The sequence below is a fragment of the Ursus maritimus genome, unplaced genomic scaffold (assembly GCF_017311325.1).
Source record: "Ursus maritimus isolate PB19 unplaced genomic scaffold, ASM1731132v1 scaffold_7, whole genome shotgun sequence".
Lineage (NCBI taxonomy): Eukaryota > Metazoa > Chordata > Mammalia > Carnivora > Ursidae > Ursus > Ursus maritimus.
In genome coordinates, this window is record NW_024426885.1 from 17365233 (window position 1) to 17387415 (window position 22183).

A 22183-nucleotide genomic window follows, 5' to 3' on the forward strand; every position below is an offset into this window, starting at 1 on the left:
AGAAAAGAAAAGGAAAAAAAGAAAAAGGAGAAACCAGAAGACAAGGAGAAAGATGCAAACAGCTAGAGCAACTTTGCTTTTGAAAAAGGCATTTGTGCAGAGCCCCCACTGAATTTCCATCCCTGAAACTGCTCTTTATAAATGTGTATAACAATAGCCTAGAGGAAAAGTACAAGTCAGCTGCCAAAGGAGAGGGTGTCTGTCTCAGTCAGCTCAGATTGTAGAGGTGGGGGTCACAGAAGGGGGGAGGGCAGCATTTGAGATGGGCTCCCCTGTTCTTCACCCCCCATCTCATTGCTTATAATTAGTGAGAGAAATTTGAGCTACTGCCAATGTCTGCGGACCTTGAATATTATAAGGCCAACGTGGCGTCAAATATCTTAACATTCATAAGTGTTATGGGCTGTAAATAAAGCCTGTGGATTTATGACCCTGTGGCGCTTGCCAGCAAAGGACTGGGGCACATTTCTTTCAGCAGACCTGTCGAGGTGCAAGTTTGCCTTTGGTTGTAAAATTAACCATTTCCTTCACAAATGTGCTCAATTATAAGTCAGAGTTGAAGATTTACTTACACGGTTGCCAATATTCACTCGCAGACGAAACTCAGATGCCCACATTACACAACCCTTCAAAAAGAAAAGCCTCCAAGAATTTGATTCACCCCTCCTTTCAAAACTTCTGAAATGTGTCACCTTAGAACAGTTATAAATGCGGTTAAAGATATTATCTAATTCCACTTACCAAGACTAAAAAGCTTACACCTACTTCCTTGGAAAGTGCTTATTTATTTGGCAACGCCAGGGTTTAAAAAAAACAAAACAAAACAAAAAAGGAGTAAATCACTCCTTGCCTGCAAGCCTCGTCCCTTCCCCCAATATAATGTCATCTACTTCCTGTGTAGGAGAGAGCCTCTGCTAAATCCAGGTTGTCTCATACTTAACTGCCAATAAACCAACTTCCACATAACTTCCAGACAGCTGGGGAATAGGTCCTCGGAGTTTTAGTCATGGTCCAGAAACACGCGTCCACACAAAAATTTGCAGCTGTCCTTTCTCTACAGTGCATTTTTAATGTGATTCGGGGGCCCCTGTTGTGAAACATCTGACAAAATGTAAAATCCTCTTAGATACCTTCTCATTTACCCACTGTGCATGTGTAAGAGAAGTTGCACCCGGATTTCTCAACCAAGGAAAATCTAGGCACTTTCTGCATGCACACAGGCACCTCGTGGGATGTGAGGAGGCATTCAAAACCCGCAAAGGCTTCTACTGTAATCTTTGAAAGCACAGCTTCTGGTGCAACTATTAAAATGCTAGTTTTCTAAAGCAAATATTTTTTTAATGGCGCGCAGAACTGCAGTTATCCTGGGCTGCTAACAGAACAGCATTCTTGATCTGCCAGCCCCCGGAAACCTTCCTGTAACTTTTTCACAGCTTGCTAAGAAACAGAAAGCTGACCAGCTTCCAGCAGTGACTCTAAATGAAATCCGTATCAGTAAAATTAAAATCAAGGTGGAAAACTCCTAGCAAGAACCGGAGCTGTTTGCCTCCCGATCTTTTCTCAATCAGATAGGGGGCATCAGTAAAAGCTACTTCCCTTAAGCAATCCAAAGTTTCCAAAAACACTTCTTCCAGATAAGCTCTTCAGGCCCCCAGCTGCCTGAGAGCTTGTTTCTGGGGGTTCAGAAAGCTTTAATTTCAACACACTGCAAAGCGCTGGCATATTAAATTTATAATCATTAAAATATGACTTATTGGGTAAATGTTGAGCCCATAATCCATACGGCAGACATTAAACCCCAACCTATAAAGATTAGCACAGAATTAATACTGTTGCACTGAGATTGGAATCTAAACATGTTGGCCATAAATATTTCTGAAGGAGATGAAACACAATTAGCATAAATACCAAAGAAGGGCAAGAACACCTGTTCTTTTTCAGGGCGATAAGCATTTTATTGTTCTCTATTTAAAATGTAATGACCTGTGTAATTACAGTAATATTACATTGTTATGTAGGGGCTTGGAATGTCACACTTTGAAAAGTGTTGTCAAAACAATCAGGGGTGAAGGTGGGGGGTGAGAGGACAACCAGGGAAGGACCACCATTAACCCTTCACACTCTGAGGTCTAAATCTTTTGTATTAGAAAGGATTATGTTGTTTGAGTGAGGGGAAAAAAACATCCATTTTTCACAAGCCAGAAAGAGAAGTTGTTTGCCCGGCTAAATAAAACCCCAATGAATAGGCCCCTCTTGGTTTCTTTCAAATGCTGAATTTCAAGTTCAAAAATGAATTCAAGATGCTGCTTATTTATTTGTTCAACCTAGTAGCAAACAGCTCAGTTAAAAAGCAACTAACTTTGGGATGAAAGATGCGAGAGCTCTAGTAATCAAGTCTTGTAAAAAGAAACCTCAGACTAACTAGAATCCCGACCACCCCATTCCTACCTCTCGTTTGGCACGAGGGAAAAAGAAACGTGAAACTACTTTTTCCTATCAACTTTAATATGGTAACAATCCTCTTATCGTTAGTATACAAATGTTACCACAGTTCTAATATTTGCTGTTCTATCACTTCCCATCTACTTAACTAGACCTCCCTCCTTAACGTAGTTTTGTATTCGAATCTGTCTTTTTAAAAGCCCTTCTTATTACTGTATCAAAGGTTAAATTAATGTTATGCAGAAAGCTTTGTCGTTTTAAAATAAAATTATTACTATCGAGCCTTATGGCGTCTTCGGCAATTAAAGCATTATTCTTGAGATAATGTATTATTCATCATAGCTGATTTAACGATACTCCTTAATTCTTTACATTCTTAAATAGAAAAGCAGAAATCAGGGATCCAGAGAGTTCGCTTTTTTAAAGGATGCAGCTGCTTACAGGTACACTAACAAGGAACAGAAACTGTAGCAAAAACACCACCACTAAGGAGGGTCGGGAAAAGAAGAAAGCACCCCTAGTTTGTCTTTCCACCTTGCCCTCAAAACACACTCTACGAAGCACTACGAATTCCAGATGAGCGTGAAAAGACCCCTATCTTGCCTATAGATGCCCTCGGCAGCTGCCTCAAATCTGGAATTGCAAGCTGGCCCTCTGATCGAAGACGTCAGGAGTGACACGCAACAGCCTCTCGTCCCCATTTCTATGGCTCTGCTTACTGGCCTAAATAAATAACTTTAATTTTGGAGCAAAGAATCTGACCCAGGTAACAGAGGAAGGAGGAAGGGACCGTACACACAAAGATATCTGTTGCTGTTTGACATGCAAATCTCAAAACTGCCTACTGAGTTCAGAAATGTCCTCTCATACTCAATCTGATGTCACAGCACAAGGCCACCCGCTACGTCCACAATTAAAATAACTACAGCGGTCTATTCCTATAATGCCCACAAAGGGGACGGAAGGTTGGGAGCCTTCCTTTCGCACCGGGAAATCATTTATTTGCCTTTAACAATTTCCCTGTTTCCTAATTACAGCACAACACAACCGTTCAAGTTTTAGGCGACAGTGTGGCAAGATTGCCAGCGGTCAGACTGGGAGTTTGAAGAGTCAAGAAGGCCAAGAAGCCCGCCATCAAATCTCAATATTCAGATGGCCTTTCGGATGGCTAAGTGGATTTTTAAATAATACCAGAGAGGAATCCATCGGAGGGGGGAGGGGAGGAGAGTAAGAAATTCTCAGGGTTACTTTGGAATGCGGCTTGGTCAGGTTGGTTAGTACACAAACCCTGATTCTGAGCCGAATGCTCCCGGTTTAAGATGCCCATGAGCTCCCAAGAAAAATACAACGTAACCGGTCTGTGCTTCCCCTACAGCTGCAACCCCACAGCCCGGCCCCAGCAGCCTGAAGGAGCTGGCCCTGCAGGAGGAGGTCGGGCTGAAACGCTCTACCAGCTTCCCAAGCATGCAGAAGCCTGGGTACAGGGAAGGAGGGAGGGGGGATAATTATTTCTCTTTCCTAGCCATAAAAAATGACCGGTCTGGCATGCCCTTGCCCTTTTTGCCAGGGCCCAAAAAACAAGTAAAACCTGATAGTTAATATTTTAATGCTTAAAAACACTTGTAGATCGGATCGCCTCCCAACCGGCCAGCCCTCGGCCATTAGCACCGAATCCACGGCTGCTGAACACTGGATACATTATTTCGAATTGCTATCTCGAGTTACCAAAAAGAAAAAACAAAAGTAGTGTGTGTAAATAAGGGGTAGGGGGATCAAACCAGAAAAGGTGCAAAATGACATTCCCGGGAAACCCGGCACAAACGTCCAGAGGTTGATTCTAGAGACTGGCAATTCAGGCTTTTTAGAGGAGGGTGGGATTGAGGGGGTGGGGGTGGAGGGAGGGGTTCAGGGCGAGGGCAGGGGGCAGAGGCCGGTCGGAGAAGGGGGGATGAGACTTATTAACAAATGTCTGGAGTGGGCGCGGAACGCACGCTGCGGGAAGCACCCGCAGAGCCTGGCACCCGGTGCCGCCCTGGGGCCCCCAAAGTTGGGTGGCCCGCGAGAAGCAGCCCACTGCCTTGAAAGAGAGGTGCCCTTGGCCTCCCTCACCCTCTATACACCCTTGGGCCGGCAAACCATGGTCTCTGATTCCCCCCCCCCCCCAGGGCCCACTGAGGGCCTTCTCAGAAGCTGGCGAACGCAGACCCGGCTATAAACCCCAAGACACCAAAATTCCCTAGAAATACATCGAATCCGCTCAGAGGAGGCCATCCCGTCTGTACACAAACCAAGAATCCGGTCACAGAGGCCTTCCCACTCCGCGCGGCCCGGGAGAGCCCGCAGCTAGCGCGCGGGGCAGCCGAGCCCGCCACCGCGCCCAGGGCGCTCGCGGCCCTGCGGGGTTGCCAAAGAAAAGCCAGCCCAGAACCCCCAAGTTTGCAGTGGGACCAGTCTGGGAAGCGTGACCTTCCAGGGGAAAGGGGGAGGGGGACTGAGAGCCAGCGATCACCACTAGAAAGCTAAATAAATAACCAGCCGAAAGAGAAAGCCGAGGCGCTTCTCCAAGGCCCCGGGCTCCGCGCGCTCGCTACTTCTCCAGTCCAACGCCTGCAGGAAAATCCACTCTCTACCCCGCGCGTCGGGCGCAGCCCAGTCACTCGAGCCCCGGCAGCGGCAGCCAAGGGGTTAACCGGGGAAAACCCAAGACGCCACAGAAGAGGGAAGGAAGAGAGAGGGAGAGAGAGAGAGAGCGAAAAGAAAGAGCCACACAGTCATCTTCCCAGGGTGAAGAAACAAACACCACCACCACAGGGGGAGGGGGAATAAGAGCGCAAAAGAAAAAAAAAATTCTTCTCTTTCCCCCCCACCCAACAAAGCCCTGCTTGGAAAGAAAGGTCTCCCCAACATCACGAGGCAGCAAACTGAAAGCAAGAACATGGCGAAGTGCAAACAAATCCAGTCCACAAAAGGCAGAAAAGTTTGGAGAGTTTCGGGCTGCCTGGGCCGCGAGCGGGGGAGGGGAGGCGGGGAGGGGAGGAGGCGGGGAGGGAGGGAGAGAGGGAGGGGAGGGGAGGGGAGAGAGGGGGCAGGGCAGGGGCCGCATGCGGGGCCCGGGCAGAGGCGAGGCGGGCAGCAGGCGGGGCCGGGCGCGGGGAGGCATTATGGCTGGTTCGGTGCGGTGGGCAGGCGATCCGTTGGGGAGGTAGGGGCTCGTCAGGTCGGGGATCATGATGAAGGGGTAGCCGGGATACGGTGGCCCCTTAAAGAGCCCTCCATCTTGCCTCTTGGCCGCTAACATGGCGGGGCGGCGAGGGGACGGCGGCGGCCGCGCCGAGTGGGAGAGAGCGAGGAGAAACTTTTTAGAAAGTGTCCATGGTCAGCCGGGCGCCCTGTGCAGGGCGCGGCGCGCGCCGAGGCCAGGCCGGGCGCGGGCCGGGGGCGCGGGGCGCAGGCCAGGGGGAAGCTCTCCGGGCGGTTGCGGCGCGGGTAATTGCCTCACCTTCTTCAAACTTTCCTAGGTTGTCTGAAGCTTTGGGCTGAGGCAGGCTCGTCTTTCCGCCTTCCCGGAGGGGTGGAGGTGGGAGGGCGAGGGGCAAACGCCACGCAGAGGGGGGAGAAGGGGGAGAAAAAGGATCAGCGGGGTGGGGGGGTGGGAGGGAGAGAAAACAGGGTTACAAGTTTCTGCAATGGTGGCACCGCGCGCACTCGCCGCCCGCCCGGCCCCGCGGCGCCCCCGGCCCCGATTCCTCCCCTCTCGGCACCGTTTGCCAAGCCCAGGAAATAGACTCGAGACCCCACCAGCCCGAGGGGCTTTTCCTACCTCGGAATCGGAGGAGCTGTTTTGATTCGTTTCTGATTCATTGACTAGAGACGATTTGACATCAGCTAAATCCCTCTCTGCCGAGGAGTTTTCGGAGCTCTTCTCCTCCTGCTCGCCCTCGTCTTTGAAGGAAATCAGTTCGTCGTTGGCGCCTAGGTCATCTCCTCCACCGCCGTTCAGCTGCGGCATTTTTTTCACCCACCAGCAGCAATTTTGGAAGAAAAATGAAGGAGGAAGAAAAGCCAAAAAAAAAAAAAAATACCCCCAAAAAGTTTTGCCCCCCCCAAAAAAATGTTGCAAGAAAAAGACGAGTCCAAGGTGAACTTTTTTTTCTGCTTTGGGGTCTTTTTCTCCTGGGGAGGGGAAAGAGGGAGAAGGGGAGGGGAAAGGGGGGGAGATCTTCTGCACGCGTGAGTTTGGGTTTCTTTTTTCTCTCGTTCCCAAGGATCCGATCAATGTGCAAAAAAATAATAAATAAAAAAGGGGGGTAAAAAAAACACACTAACAACAACAAGAAGTCAGATATAAAGAGCAAAGGGGGGGGAAGCCGAAGATACAGGAGGAGCTCGTGCCGCTCGGATTTGAGTGAGTTGAAGTTAGACTGAGAGCTTTTCAGTTCAAAGGCGGCGCTGATTGACAGATAGAAAAAGGGGGATCGAAATCCGGAGGAACGGAGTAGTCTGGGAGCGGAGATTATTGACAGGGCGAGAGGAACACACTCGCTTAATGAGATGCCGGGGGGCGGGGCCGGCCCAGTGACGTGTGCATAAATAAACAGCCGGGGTGGGCGGGGCGGGGGCGGCTAACAATGATCCTTTCGGGCGCCGGGAGAGGGAGGAGGGAGAGGAGGAGGAGGAGAGGGGCGGGGGAGGAGGAGAGGGGCGGGGGAGGAGGGGGAAGTGCGCAGGGGAGAGGCCTGCGCTGAGTGGGTGCGAGCCCGCGAGTCTGGGCGAGGGTACAGGACTCGCTCCGGGAAGGGGGCGGCTTCGGAAGGACAATGCGGAGTGGGAGAGGAGGGGAAGGGGGTGGCGACCGAGTCAGGAATCCGAGCCGAGGAAGGCGGAAGGAAAGCCCACTTGGGGGGGCGGGGATGGGGAGAGGCCCAGAAAAAGTGCACTTTGGAAATACTAGAAATAAGTCTTAAGGAAGGGGAAAAGGAGGAGAGTACCGTGGGGAAGGGGTTGGGTGGTGCTTAATGGCTAATCCAGCGGGGAAATCAGCCACCCTTGGGCGGGGATCTAACAGAAGTGGTCAAAAAGAAAGATCAACCCTCCACTTTGAGAGAGCTTGGGGAAGTGGGGAGCTGGGCAAAGTTCCTGGTCATCTGCAGTGAAAGAAACTGTTAGCCCACGAGGTCTTCCCTCCCCTTTTTGTTTATTAATAGTGAGTCATTTCATTAAATCTTAAATCTCACTAGAATAAATATACCAAGATGACTTTTTATCCAAAAAACAATCAAATACTGTAGTGTTAGTCAGGGGCATTAAAAATATCCTTAAGGAAAAATACGTGGTTCTTTTCAGTGTAAAGTGTTGTTCTTTTTTTTTTTTTTTTTTCCCTCCTTTGGTAACTGATGTTGGAGGTGGTAGGAAATGAGCTAGGATTCAAAGTCCTTTCTGCCTTTGGAGGTGAAAAGTTTGGGCGTTAACACCGCCAGGAAAAATAAAACTGAAAGTTCACCAACCCCTGGGATCAGTGGTGCTGGAGTCTTTCTCCAAGGGGGTGTGAAATGAAATCCCCAAAAGACTGGCCAAATAATCAAGATGTAGATGGCTCTGGCAGGAAATTGCTAACCAAGCTGATGCTGAAAGAGCTCGGGGAGGAGGTGGAAAACCTGGGGTTTGAGGCTGGTATTGTTGTTTTTAGGCCCTCGCCTGGGGAGCAGATTTGCTACAAAATGGGGAACAGAATTATGTTAAAGAGGAAAAGGCCCGACTCTCCCAAAACATAGTCTTCCTGGATGATGGAGCAGGAACACCCATTTTCTTGCAAATATCCAATGAGAAGTGGACCGGAAACTACAACATGAAAAGGGGGACACAAAAAAAAAAAGAAAAAGAAATCAATAGGAATTAGCAAATTATCTTTTAGGAACAGTGTTGGTCTGCAGTCCATGATGTACTAAATTATCCCACCAATTCCTAAAAAAAAACTCAAATACATTCCAACTGGCCCATCAGCACCTAAGATTTCTAAAAGAAAGCATATTTACCATGTAATATTTAGAGAGTTTGGGTTTCAGCAAAACTGTTTTATAGGCTAAGGTCTCAGAAAGAAGACTACTAAAAATAATGATACCAAGATCGACAAGGCCAGTGAATTCCTCTGCACTGGGAAAAATTCGCAACCACATTAGCACTCTAAAGAGTAAAGATGCAGGCAAAATAAAATGGGGGGGGGGGCGCCTACGGAGGAGAATCACTGTAACTCCTAACTTGAATATTAATCAGAAAATCAGAAGTAGAGTGAGAAGGAGCCAGAAAAGAAGTAAAACAAATGTGTACATTTAATCAGACAGGATTGCATAGGATACAAAGCACAGGGCTAATTAGTCTCAGCAGGTAGGACTAACCTTCAGACTTCATAAATAAATAAGGCGGGCACAGTTTCTAAGAGGGAGAGTGGAGACAGAAAGGGGATTATTTCAAGACACCAAGTAAAAACATGAAGAATGAAATGCTTCACTGTTAAATCCATGTACAAATGGATTTAACAGTTTCCTTTTCGTAGGTCTTTTCACTTGGTTGCCTTTAGATTTACACATTTAGCGAATGACCATAGCTTTTCACACTTGCTAATTGTCACCTGCATACCTAGTGTGGCCTGAGTCTGTCTGTGTACAGCATAGACTTTCCTATAGCCTGTTTTAAGGGCTTATTTACTTAAACTGGAACACGTTCATAGTAACTCAATTTTATGGCAATTTCTTTGTCCTGTGCAGTGGTATTTTTTTTTTTTAATCTAACCCTGATATGAATTAAGTTGGATAATGAGGTCTTCTATGTCCTCTATAGGACTACCCGGATAATAAAAGCTCATAAATACACTGAATGGTAATTTTAAAGCCCATACCTACTGTTTTTAATGTCCTGGCCTGCATTTTTAGCTTATGTAAATACTAACGGCTTTCTTCCGATGATTAGTAACCTCATCCATTTTGGCATATCCTCATATTTCTCATTCAAAGGAAACTCTTGACTCTTTCCTTCTTTAAATCTCTGATTTAATTAAGCAATTAAAAGTTATTCCATGATAGCACATGTGCCACATTTAATTTCATTGCTTTGTGCCATCAAAAGGCTTGGGGAGACCCTCAAGATCTCAGAGGGTCAATAACCCCCAAGTCTCTGAAAGGGCTTCAGGTGATGCCTGGTTGGGAGGCGGGGGAGGAGAGGGTGTGGAATTGCAACTGGCAAAAAGCAGGGTAGTATAATACATTTTTTTACAAGTCAGGTTGGCTCACAATGTGGACACGTATTTTATAGATTCGGTATGGAATTTTAAACAACAGTTGGCTTCTGTCCAGGTGTGGAGGCAACGGTCTCTCTCCAGATACTGATGACTCCTAGTTTACAGGACCATGAGTTCTGCCCCAATAGCAGGGGGTTCGAAGAACACAGGGAGGAAACTAGACCAGTTCTGACTTTGGCCTGAGTCAGAGGGTTTGGGGGGGGGGCACTTTCTTTGATGCCCATTCCTGGGGCCAGCCCAGGTCCTGAAGTCTTAAGGAGACCGCACCTCAGCTTCTCTTTCTTCCTGCTTCTCCTCATCCACTGCCCTTCTGCTTCTTCACTCCTCTGTTTTTTCCTCCCCTTCAGCTGACGTTCTATTAAATCCCCGTGGACACTTGTTGACATTAGTAATCTGCATTTTCCTTTGAAAATTAAGTGAACAGGTCACGTTTCCCAGGGACACTTCCTTGTTCATCCCTATTGAGGAGTGTGAAAGGAGGTTTCAGTTGGTATAAATCATTCTTCGGGCATCGGTCCCCTATGGGGGAGCCATGGCGGAGTGGTAGGTGCCCTCTAACAAATGGGAATGTGCTTGACGGGGATGGTGGAAATAAGCCAACCATTACCTCTGTCCTCTGAGAACTGTCTCACCTGACAGATGAGGTGGTTGGACTGGGTATTTCCCTGGGTCCTTCTTTAACACTCAGGGGGCCCGTGAGTCCATAGTTTCAGCCCACATCCTAGTTATGCTAAGAGGTTCACCAGCACACCAGCAAAGAGGACAAAGCGTGTTGGAAGTTTGGCTTTGGAATTTAGGAAAGACAAGGATAGTCTGCTCAGATTCACCAGAAGTGGAGATTACGTGCTGACAAGCACACTCAGCTCCCCCAACCGCTCAGCCAGATGCCACTCAATGACCCTCGACGGTGACGCGTACCTGTATGCGTGTATGTGTATATGTGTTCCGTGTTATTTTTTCCATAAAGACCTGGGTTCCAAGATGGATGATCTGTTACCCACTGGGTTGGACTTATCTATGCAGGGAGTGTGCTGACTGAGGGAAGCCAAAAAAAGAATCTGAAAACATAAGGAAGCTATAAAATGGGGAAATGTTTTGAAGCCGAAGTCCTGCTTCCACTGTGAGATTTTCTGTTTGCTTTTTGTTCTGCGTGGGTGATGGTTCCTTATTTGGACCTTGAGGAAAGCTACTCCCTGAGCCAACATAGGAACACTAAAAATTGGACACCTCTGAGAGTTTTCAATTTTAGCAGGAGGAAGGGGTAGGTAAAAAAGGCCCACTTCACAGGCATCCTTTTATTTTTCCCCAATGATTCTGTCAAGGGACATGGAAAGGCACATTCCCTCTTCTTGAAACCCTGAGGAACACTGTTCTGTTCTGGCATTTTTCTGAAGTGCCTGGCTTGATCACCTTGCTTCAGCTAATGACAGGTCTGGGTAATAAAGTGACAATAATGCCTGATGATCCAAGGGTTAATGGGGAGAGGTATGCATTTGTACAGAGTTTCATCATCTGCCTTCATAAGTTGATCACTACCACTATAGGCATTTGTGACAGGAGCAGCCTTTCGAAAGACATCAGTCCTCCATAAATATACCTTTCTTATTGACAAGATGTCTTTTAACCCTAATAGTAATGGAAGAAGGCCAATAAATGAAACATTTACCGCATAACTTGCCTTCTTTTGGGGTGGTGTACGATTCCTTTCTAGCCATCTCTAGAAGATGTTTTCAGCCTAATTTGCTCCCTAGAAATTTCACTTGCTACAGTTATACGTCTATGACGTTTTATTGCCTGAAGCCAAGTCTGCATAAGAACTTTCTTAAGATATACTTATCCTAATGCCAGGCTACAGGAACTGGGCTGCTTTATGCTGAATTATTTGTGCTACCCTTATATACAGGATAGAGACTTCCCGATAGTCATTGCCATAAGGTAGGTCTAAATGTTTCTGAGAAGGGGGGAAAAGGCAGAAAAAGGTGAAAAAAGTTTCAACTAGGTTGATTTGTAGAAGTCTTTAGAATTAATAATTGGGTCTGTATTTAACATATTACAATGCCTGAGGTTTTCTTTTCTTTCTCTCTCCCTTTTTTTAAATAGCTTCAGTGACCCCATCCTTTCTTACAAAACCTCCTTGCTGGCCCAAGCCCATTGTTATGTTCAGAAATGTCATGCATATCCAAGCACCTTCCAGAAAAACATGGGCACTTTAAACTGAGGCAAAGACAATGTCAGCCAGCATGGAGCAATCTCAAAAGGTGGTTTACATCTGTTCAAGGGACAGAGCAGGTGAAATTTCAGCAAAGGACAATACCATTGTTCCCCTTGTAACTTATCTAGGTGCGGGCTGACACACCTGCTTCTGGCCAAAAGCATCATGGGATAAAGGAGGTGAAGGATCCAAGGAGACTTCCACGTCCAGAGTGTGAAGATTTTAGGCTTGGTTCTTCCCTGCCCCTCAACCCCCGGAATGCACAGCAGCTTTGAGCCCTCCTCTGTCCTTGAGGAAGGACTAGCTCTATGTTGATGGAATCACTTGAAACTAGACTGGAATCAGGCTCCCCTTCTTGCAAAAATCCCAGTTGTTTCTTTAAATTCCAATGATATTCATGGATTACGTTTCCTAATGAAACTTTCATTTGAAAAGGGAAAAGGAAGAAGGATGAATGATGAGTTCCGGGGTCCAGAGTGAGTTTGGATGGCAGTGTAGACAACAGCCTGCAGCACGGGGTTCAGCAGGAGCAAGGCTTCCAGCTGACTGTCATCTGGAGCAAACTCGGCTCTGGGTAGCCTGAGGGCACACTGTAAATACCTAGAGCTGGAGGAAAGGCATTAATCGTTATTTCTTAAAGGTTCCAGGATGCCCAGAGTGAGAGGTTATAATGACCTCAAAACCCCCTAAGAGGCACGGGTGCCCCTCCTAGCAACACCCGGCTTCGAAACGTGGTCTTTCTGTAGGGGTGCGTACCCAGACACTGATTCTCCCATGCTTTCTAGCGGTGTTCCAGATTCTTCTTGTCCGTGCACAGCACAAGCATAAACATACCTTGCTCCTACCCAGCCAAGGGCTCTGCTCCTGGAGCAACCCAAGTCCTGGGCAGGGAAGAACCAGCAAAGATCCCACCCACTGTCCCTTCTTCCTGCCAGCGTTCATCAGGGGCAGGAAGCCTTGTGAGTGAGGGCACCTCTATCTGCCTGTGAGACCCTCCTAGCTCAGCCAGGCCCTGCTGCCCACCCCCACCCCCAACAGCCGGTGCGATGACCATCTAGAAGCCAGATGGGCGTTTCTTAGGGACAGATCTGCTATCGATGTCTTTCAGCCTTTTGTTCTTCGCAGGAATCTTGCGTACCCCTCCTCTGTACGAGCAGCATCTCTCCAATGCGATCTTCGGGCTGTTCATGTTATTTTTTGCTGGCTAAGAAAACAGCATGTACTGTAGAGTTCTTTTTTAAAAAGTGAAATTGTTGATTAAAAATACTTGAAAGGATGTGCTCCAAAATGTCAACAGCACTTTCTTTTCTAGACGATGGAATTCTGACTTTCATTTTTATGCCTCTACATACTATCTGGTTTTGTTTTAACAACTGGGCATGGGTTATCTGCACAATCACAAAGGAAGATAATGCTTTTTTCTCTTTTCAGAAATAAACGCCTTGGCTTTCCTCCTCCTTCTCTCTTGTATACATTCCAACTCGCTCAAACTGAGGATATTTCGAGGGAGTTGCTGCTGACATTGCATCTAATGTATAACTTTGAACCACTGTCAAATTTACTCTCATACTTGAATTTCAAAGCACATCAGTGACAAAAGATTTCATTTCATGCTTTTAATTTGAAAATTAATAATAATAGGGGCACCTGGGTGGCTTAGTCGTTAAGCATCTGCCTTCGGCTCAGGTCAGGATCCCAGCGTTCTGGAATCGAGCCCCGCATCAGGCTCCCTGCTCAGCGGGAAGCCTGCTTCTCCCTCTCCCACTCCCCCTGCTTGTGTTCCCTCTCTCGCTGCCTGTCTGTCAAATAAATAAATAAAATCTTAAAAAAAAACAAAAGAAAGAGAATTAATAATAATAAACCCCATCCAGGTGCGCTTGGGTGGCTCAGTCCGTTGGGCATCCAAGTCTTGTTTCCAGCGCAGGTCATGATCTCGGAGTCCTGAGATCGAGCCCCATATCCGTCTCCACACTCAGCAGGGAGTCTGCTTGAGATTGTCTCTCTGTCCCTCCTCTGCCCCTCCCCCCCAAATAAATAAATATTAAAAATCATCATAATAATAAACCCCATCCACCCAAAAGGTGCTCAGAGACCTGCTGGCAGTTTTCAGGGCAGCAGCACCCTCTGTTCCTTAAGGGGACTGTCTTTCTACAAACCCATTCTCATACATTGTCTCACTTGCGGCTCACGACACCTTGTAAGGTAGAAAGGGCAAATATAATTTTTGCCATTTTCAAGGTAAGGAAACAGGGTCCAAGAGATGCAGGCTGACCAAGAGATCCTGTGGCTGGTGAGAGCCAGGCTGAGACTGGAATTCAAGTTTCCTGATGCCTGAGTTCAGGTCTTTTTTTTTGCCACTGGTTCCTGGGTCAACCCAACAACAGAATTACCCTCACAACTTTTCTGTGATCTATTGGGGGTAGAAAGAGGACCTTGGCAAAAATATAAATAGTTTCCTTTAAAGTACAACTCACACCCAGCCTCCAGCTTCACTGTGAAGTGGAGAAAGTTTGTCCTCAAGGCCCCCACCCACACTCATGGTTCTGGGATTCCCAGGGCTCTCTCCTCAACTTATCCCATTCCTTACGCTCCCCACCCCAAAACCGTGCCAGGGTTTGTCAACCTGGGCGCCACCGATGGTTCGGACTGAATAATTCTTTGTTGTACAGGGCTGTCCTGTGTGTTCTTGGGTACCAAGCAGCATCTCTGGTCTCTATCCTCTAGGTGACATTGGCACTGCCTCCTCAGTTGTAACAGTACAAAATGTCCAGAAATTGCCATATGTCCCCTGGGGTTGGGGGGTATGAAGCAAAATCACCCCCAGTGGAGAACCACTGCTCTACACCGAACACCCTCGCCGAAGGAATATGATGAACTCAACCATTTTAGTAAGTCAGTTCTCTGACCATCTCCCCCTTCCTCCAGTCAACCCGGGGCTGGCTCAGAGTGGCCTGGGGACTTTCTCTAAACCGTGGCACTTCCACTCCCTGGTGAAAACCCATGCCCCGCATAAGAAGGCATCTTGATCTCCCCGGAAGTGTTCAACTCTTGCCTCTGCCATGTCTGAATGTGTGCCCTGGGGCCCACCTAAAAATCATTCTGACTCTTTACTTATCTATAAAGTGTGGACATAAGACCTATGTCTGAGTGTTATCATTAGGATTCCATGAAATAATGTGTCAAATTGCCTTGATTGCAGAGGCCTCCAATCAGGGCAGATTTTGTTTCTTGCCTCCTGTATCCAGATGGAGATCAAATGCCCGGATTCAGCACCATCCTGGCACCATGAGAGGGCCCAGTAGGCCTTAGCTCTACACTGTTATTCTGTCCCTCCTAGTCACGCCTCTCAAGGGTAGCTGGATTCTACAGAGAAGTACCTGCACTCAAAATGCACACACCTGGAATGGTGGCTTTCAAACCAAAGACAAGCTGGACAGGTGCAGGGAAGACTTCAGGATCTCTTTGTGGTGCTGTCCATTGGGAGAGGGCGGGCCCACTGTAAGAGTGTCCCCAGTCACTCTCCTCTCTCTCTCGCTCCAAGCAAATCCCTCCTACCCAGTTAGGGAAGGCAGCAGGACAGATTTCAAAAACCCCCAAGGCCTGATCTCCATTGTCTATTAATTTAATAACATGCAGCCCTTTGTAAACACTAATTAAGCAAGAGCACAGCTCCCTGGTGAGGGAGGCCTGCCACCCTCCCACCCCAGACCCCTGCTTTCAGATGGGAAGCGCTGAGAGGTGGCCCCCAGGAGAAGTGGTTTGCCTAGGGCTGGCTAAAGAGGAAAGAAAGGAGGAAGCCAGGTCAAAAGGAAAGAAGAGGAATTCTAGGTTACAGGACTTCAGGACTTTGGTCCTGTCAAGGCTGTTACTGGCTACTCTGGACTGGAGCTTCTTTCAGATCAGGGGCTCGGCTAGCTCTTCCGTTTCTCAGGGAAGGGTTTCAGAGACCCCTTTCAGAATCCAAAGTCAGCTTTAGGCTTTCTTATCTGCTCTCACTTAAAACTGTGCAAATACAGGTGCTCGCGTGGCTCAGTCAGTTAAGCAGCTGACTTGGGTGCAGGTCATGAACTTAGGGTCTTAGGATTGAGACCCTAATTGGGCTCCATGCTCAGCAGGTGGTCTGCTTCTCCTTTTCCCTCCCCCCGCTCATGTTCCCTCTCTCTCTCTCTTTCAAATAAATAAAAATCTTAAATTTTTTTTTGCAAATACAGTTGACCCTTGAACAATGCAAGGGGAAAAGGGCACTGACCTCCCACACAATAGAAAATGCACATTTAACTCTTGATTCCCCGAAAGGAACTACTAATAGCCTGCTGTTGACCAGAAGCCTTACTGATAACACAGTCAATTAACACATAGTTTGTATGTCGTATGTATTACGTACGGTATTCTTACAATAAAGTAAGCTAGAAAAAAGAAAATGCTATTAAGAAAGCTGTAAGGAGGGGCGCCTGGGTGGCAAAGTCGGTTAAATGTCCGACTCTTGGTTTGGGCTCAGGTGGTGATCTCAGGGTGGTAAGATTGAGCCCCACAACCCACTCTGTGCTAAGCAGAAGTCTGCTTAGAATTTCTCTCTCTCCCTCTCCGTCTGTGCTGCCACCCCCACCCCACTCACGCACATGTGTGTGCTCTCTCAAATAAATAAATAAATCTTTTTTAAAAAAGGATTTTATTTATTTGAGAGAGAGCACGAGCAGTGAGGAGTGACAGAGGGAGAGGAGAGAAGCAGACTCCCCGCTGAGCAGGGAGCCCAATGTGGGGCTCAATCCCAGGACCCCGGGATCATTACCTGAGCCACAAGCTGATGCTTAACCAACTGAGCCACCCAGGCACCCCTAAATAAATAAATCTTTTAAAAAGAGAGAGAGAGAGAGAGAAAGCTATAAGGAAAATACATTTACAAACCTATACTGTAGAAGAAAAATCCACAAATAAGTGGACCCTTGTTCAATGGTCAACTGTACTCTCTGAACTTCTTATTAAAAACTCCTGCCCTTGGGGCGCCTGGGTGGCTCAGTCAGTTAAGTGTCTGCCTTCAGCTCAGGTCATGATCCCAGGGTCCTGGTATGGAGTCCCACATCTGGCTCCCTGCTCAGCGGAAAGCCTGCTTCTCCCTCTCCCTACTGCCTGCCACTCCCCCTGCTTGTGCTCTCTCTCTCTCTATCAAATTAAAAAAAAAAAAATCTTAAAAAATTTCCTGCCCTAAGGAATTGTAACTCAAGGTGTGCCTGGGTGGCCCAGTTGGTTGGGCAGCTGCCTTGGGCTCAGGTCATGATCCTGCCATCCAGGGATTGAGCCCCAAGTTGGGCTCCCTGCTCAGCAGGGGAGTCTGCTTCTCCCTCTTCCTCTGACCGTTTCCCCTCTTGTTCTCTCTCTCTCTCTCAAATAAATAAAATCTTTAAAAAAAAAGAGAGAGAGAGAATTATAAGTCAAGTCTGATGTTTGTAGAGCCTTTTACAGTTTTAGGTGCACTTCCCAATATGCAAGCAGGGCAGGGAGGGGGTGAACCACGTGGGCTGTAGACTGACAGGTGTAGCCTGCCAGAGCCACTCACCAGCTGGGTTGCCCGGAACCAGGTATCTCAGCTCCACACTCACACTTCCTCTTGCACAAAGTGCAGTGAGGAGGATAGGTCTGGTTAAAATGATTTCTGTTTTACAGATGTAGAAACTGAGACTTGGAAAAACTAGGCCAAAAAAGCTACGATTTGAACCCAGGACTCCTTTCCTGTGTCGTTCTAGGAAAACTTTTAAAACTTTTTGTTGAAGGGTAACATTCATAAAGTACACAAATCATAAACATTCGCCTTGCTGAATTCTTACTACTAGACACACCCCTGTAACTACCACCTGGATTAGGATAATAAGATATTATCAAAGCCGCAGAAGCGATCCTCGCGTGCCCTCCAAGTAGGGTTGCCAGATTTAGCAAACAAAATAGTGCCTAGGACATACTTGCAATACAAAATTATTTGCTTTTAATCTGAAATTCAAATTCCACAGGGTGGGCTGTATTTTATCTGGCAATCCAACCTCAAAAGCAACCTCTAGTCTTTTATGATTCTAGATCAGTTTGGCCTATTCTCGTACCGCATAGAAGTGGAATCATATGCACTCTTTTCTGGCTTCTTTTGTTCAACAGGTGCCGTGAGATTCAACAATGTAGCGGCAGCATTCTGCACGCAGCCCACAGCCCGCAGGCCAGGGACACAGTGGCTTCTTGGTGCGCGGTGAGCCACAGGGCCTGCTGAGCGGCCTGCAGGTCACGGCCGGAGCCTGCTCGCACACCCCAACTCAAGAGGGTCCTCCGGGACGCGGGAGCGGACCCTAGTTGCAGGGAAGCCAGAGGGGGTGCAGCGGTGGCTCATGGGGGATGGGATCCACCGCTTTGGAGGAGCTTCAAGCTGGCGGGGATGGAGATGGTCCAGGCCCCACAGGCCTCGCCCAGCACCACCCTGACCTGCAGAGGAAGCCCGGCTACCCGGCCCTCATTGGCTGCATGAGCTCCGGCCGCAGGGCCGCCGTGGTCTGGGAAGGCCCCAATGCGGTCTGCTCCTCAAGGGCCATGACAGGACACACTCACTCAGCTGAGGCTGGCCCCAGCACCGTCGGGGCACATCAGAATCCGCGTCGGGAGGAACATCGTCCACGCCTGCGACTCCATGGAGGGGGCTCAGGAGAGATCCAGCTACGGTTCCAGAACAGTGAGCTGGTGCACTGGGCAGACGAAACCCACCAGGGCAGCATTCACCCAGCCTGGGCCCTCAGGCTGCCCTCGGCCCCAGCAGCCACCCAGGATCAACTACCTCTATCGACAAGGACTTGAGTCCACACGCATGGTCCGTCCATCTGTCCCAGACCACCTCCCTGTCCACCTTCTGCCTCACCCCAGCCCAAAGGGGTTGAGCAACCAACTTTAAGTGCCTCTTAGTATCCCAGGCCAGCAAGAGATGGGACCAAAGCTTTTCCTTTTTTTTTTAAAGATTTTATTTGTTTATTAGAGAGAGAGCACAAGCAAAGGGAGCAGCAGGAGGAGGGAGAGGGAGAAGCAGAGTCCCTGCTGAGCGGGGAGCCTGATGTGGGGCTGGATCCCAGGACCGCGGGATCATGACCTGAGCCAAAGACGCTTAACTGATTGAGCAACCCAGGCGCCCCACCAAAACTTTTCTGTACCGAAGTGCCAGACAAACTTTGGGGTGTCTCCAAGATTGTGCAGTGTAACTTCCGCTCCCAAGCGGGGAGACATTAAATTCACTGTATTGTTTATGGGAGTGGATCTCTTATTAAAGTTTCTGCCATCTCTGAGGTAGGGATGAGGACTTTATGCAAAGTTGTAAGAACTGGAGAGTATAAATAAAGCTTACCCTTGATCTCCCTCTGACACTCACACATAAACAACAACAATGTGGGGGCATTTTTTTTTTCATTACTGTACAGTATTTTACCGTATATAACAAATGTTTTTTTGTAAGATTTTAAGTAATCTCTACACCCAATATGGACTCGAACTTATAACCCCGAGATTAAGAGTTAACATACTCCACCAACTGAGCCAGCCAGGCATTTCATCTACAGTGGAAGATAAATTTATAATATGTAACCACTATAAGTTTATTACTTGTATATTGTAAATATGTACATATACAATAAATATGAACTTTTAGGGTGTTTTCAGCCAAGGCAAAGAGGGCTACTATAAATCTTCTTGTTCATGTTTTTTTTGTTAATATACAAATGCCTCTCTATTGGGTATACACCTAGGGGTAACATTTCTGTAACATCAGGGTATGCATATGTTCAGCTTTTTTTTTTTTTTTTAGAGGAAGGTAAAAGATTTTATTTATTTATTTGACGGAGAGAGACAGCCAGCAAGAGAGGGAACACAAGCAGGGGGAATGGGAGATGAAGGAGCAGGCTCCCAGCAGAGGAGTCCGATGTGGGGCTCGATCCCAGGACTCTGGGATCACGTCCTGAGCCAAAGGCAGACGCTTAACGGCTGAGCCACCCAGGCGCCCCATGTTCAGCTTTAATAGGCAGAACTAAATGTCTCCAAAGTTGTTGAACCAATGTATTCAAGAATGCACAGAGAGATCCCTTTGTATCACCAATTTTGTCAGTTTCCTCCCTTTTATGGTTTTAATTTGCATTTTCCTAATAACTCATGATTGTGAACACCTTTTCACATGCTTACTGATTTAGATGTCTTCTTTAGTAAAATGCTTATTTAAGATCATTGCCCATTTTTTAAAAAATGGTATGTCTTTTCTTATTGATTTGTAAGAATTCTTTACATATTGTAGATATAAGGCTTTTGTCAGACATAAGTTTGATAAATATTTTCTTCTTGTCTGTGGCTGGTTTTTCACTCTCATAATGGTACATTTGGATGAACAGAAGCTTTTAACTTATATGGGTATTAGTTTTGTGTGTGTGCTGTTTAAGAAATCTTGACCTCTCCCAAAGTCATAAAGATATCCTCCTATGTTACCTTCTAGAAGCATTTTCATTTTATTATTCACATTTAGAGTTACTGGACCTATTTCTTTGTCTATCCTATTACAATCCAATTAATTTAAAAATTATTTCCCAGCTTCATAATCCTACAGAATCCATGTTCATATTTGCTAATATCATTATTAGATAGTTCCTTTCAATCCAATAAAGAATTACTAAATATAGTGTCATGTGCCAAGACATTGTGCTTAATACTAAAAATTTAAAACTTGAACTCAACATGGTGTTAATTTTCTCAGAGCCCCTAGTCTAGCATGTGGTCTGTCCAGATCCACCTAGGTCTCCTGCCTCCACCCGCCATGTCTCCATAGTTCCCCCTTAGGGGCAAAGTCCACTCAGATTTGCTTCTAAGCCTGGAGCTTGATGCCTGTCCTCCAGAGTTTGGGCAGGAAGATGGAGAGCATGCTGGCAAGTGTTATTCCTTTGCCAACTGAGGATTCAAAGAGAGAGCCTGAAACCTGGATCATTTGCGAGTTGTAGGTCCCCGTGCCAAGTAAGAGCCTACATTCCAGCCAAGTCAGTAGTGGCAAAGATCTGTTGTCCAGTCACTTGGTTTGGCTCAAAAATGCTCGGAGCAGCTAAAATGTCAGTAACAGGAGAAATGATAAATATGAATGACTTGTGATTCCTTATTGTATCCTAACTATTCTGCTTTGCTGGCCTCACTAATTCTTCCCGTCAATCATCAATCACATAACGAATACCCAGCTACCAATTCTTAGGCTGGGGAAGGTGGTCAGTAAAGGAATAGCAACCTCCACCTCAATTCCAGCATCTGTTCTTTGGAGACTTTTGGGAACATGAACAAGCCCAACCCCCTACCCTTGTATCTTAGGCTCCTTGTATATTAGGACTCTCTTTGGGGATTAGGGCTCCTTATCTGGTTCTTTCTAGCCCCTGGCCACCTCAAATTAGAACACCCCACCCTCCCCAGGGAGCCCCAGCCTCGAAAATTCACCTCCAACATTGATGGCTCTTGTCCCAGATAAGCTGAACACAACTTCTCCAAGAGATGGAGTCTAGACAGTGTGGGAGAAGGGGGCTTACTCTTCCATTTTCCTGATATATTTTCCCTCCACTTTCCTGTACCAGCCACTTCCCAATCCCTCCAGTGAAGACCCTGAGATATTCAGATGATGCTTTCCTACCTAGGACTCCCTTACTCTAAGGAGCTCGACCTGGGTGGCGGATAGCCCTTTCCTAAATAGAGGGAGGATCACAAGAGTAGGGGGTCAAAGCCACAGAATTGAAATGCAAATGTGGGTCCTTAACTCCTGATGTATTTTTAAAAAGTAAGGAAAGACTGAGAGAGATTTTCCTGAGAACACTTTAAACATGAAAACAGGGGCACTTGGCTGGGTCATTCAGTAAATCAAATGATTCTTGATCTTGGGCTTGTGAGTTCGAGCCTCATGTTGAGGGGTAGAGATTACTTAAAAAAAAAAAGTTTGTTAGTGCCTATTGGTGATGTTTAAAAGTTGAATAAAGATTTAAAAATAAATAAATAAATAAACATGAACATGTACCAAGAATCTTTGACAACATTGGTGTGTGTTTTTAATTTGAAGGTGGGACAGCAAGGTAAGCTTCTGTGATGACCAGGCCAGAGGCAGAAAGGAACCTTTACTGGACCTTGTAAGGAGGGCAGCTGAGGGGTGTAAGACCAAAGAATATTCTCGGAGCAAACAGAGGAAGCCTGGAGGAAGATCACAGACTAGTGGGAGG

General features: G+C 46.9%; 1 protein-coding gene and 1 pseudogene across 4 annotated transcripts in view; one reads left to right on the plus strand and one right to left on the minus strand.

Moving 5' to 3' along the window:
- Nucleotides 1-6994, minus strand: part of TCF7L2 (transcription factor 7 like 2) — a 194323-nt gene extending 187329 nt beyond the window's left edge. For all 4 annotated transcript variants that reach the window (XM_040624650.1, XM_040624649.1, XM_040624652.1 and 1 more), the window contains exons 1-2: nt 6181-6994; nt 5631-5733 (exon numbers count right to left, since the gene is read on the minus strand). In XM_040624650.1, coding sequence (XP_040480584.1) covers nt 5631-5733; nt 6181-6451 — 374 coding nt within the window. In that variant the 5' untranslated portion in view covers nt 6452-6994. The remainder of the gene's footprint in view (nt 1-5630; nt 5734-6180) is intronic.
- Nucleotides 6995-18295: 11301 nt separating this feature from the next.
- LOC103657252 lies at nt 18296-18900 on the plus strand (annotated as a pseudogene).
- Nucleotides 18901-22183: the final 3283 nt, after the last annotated feature.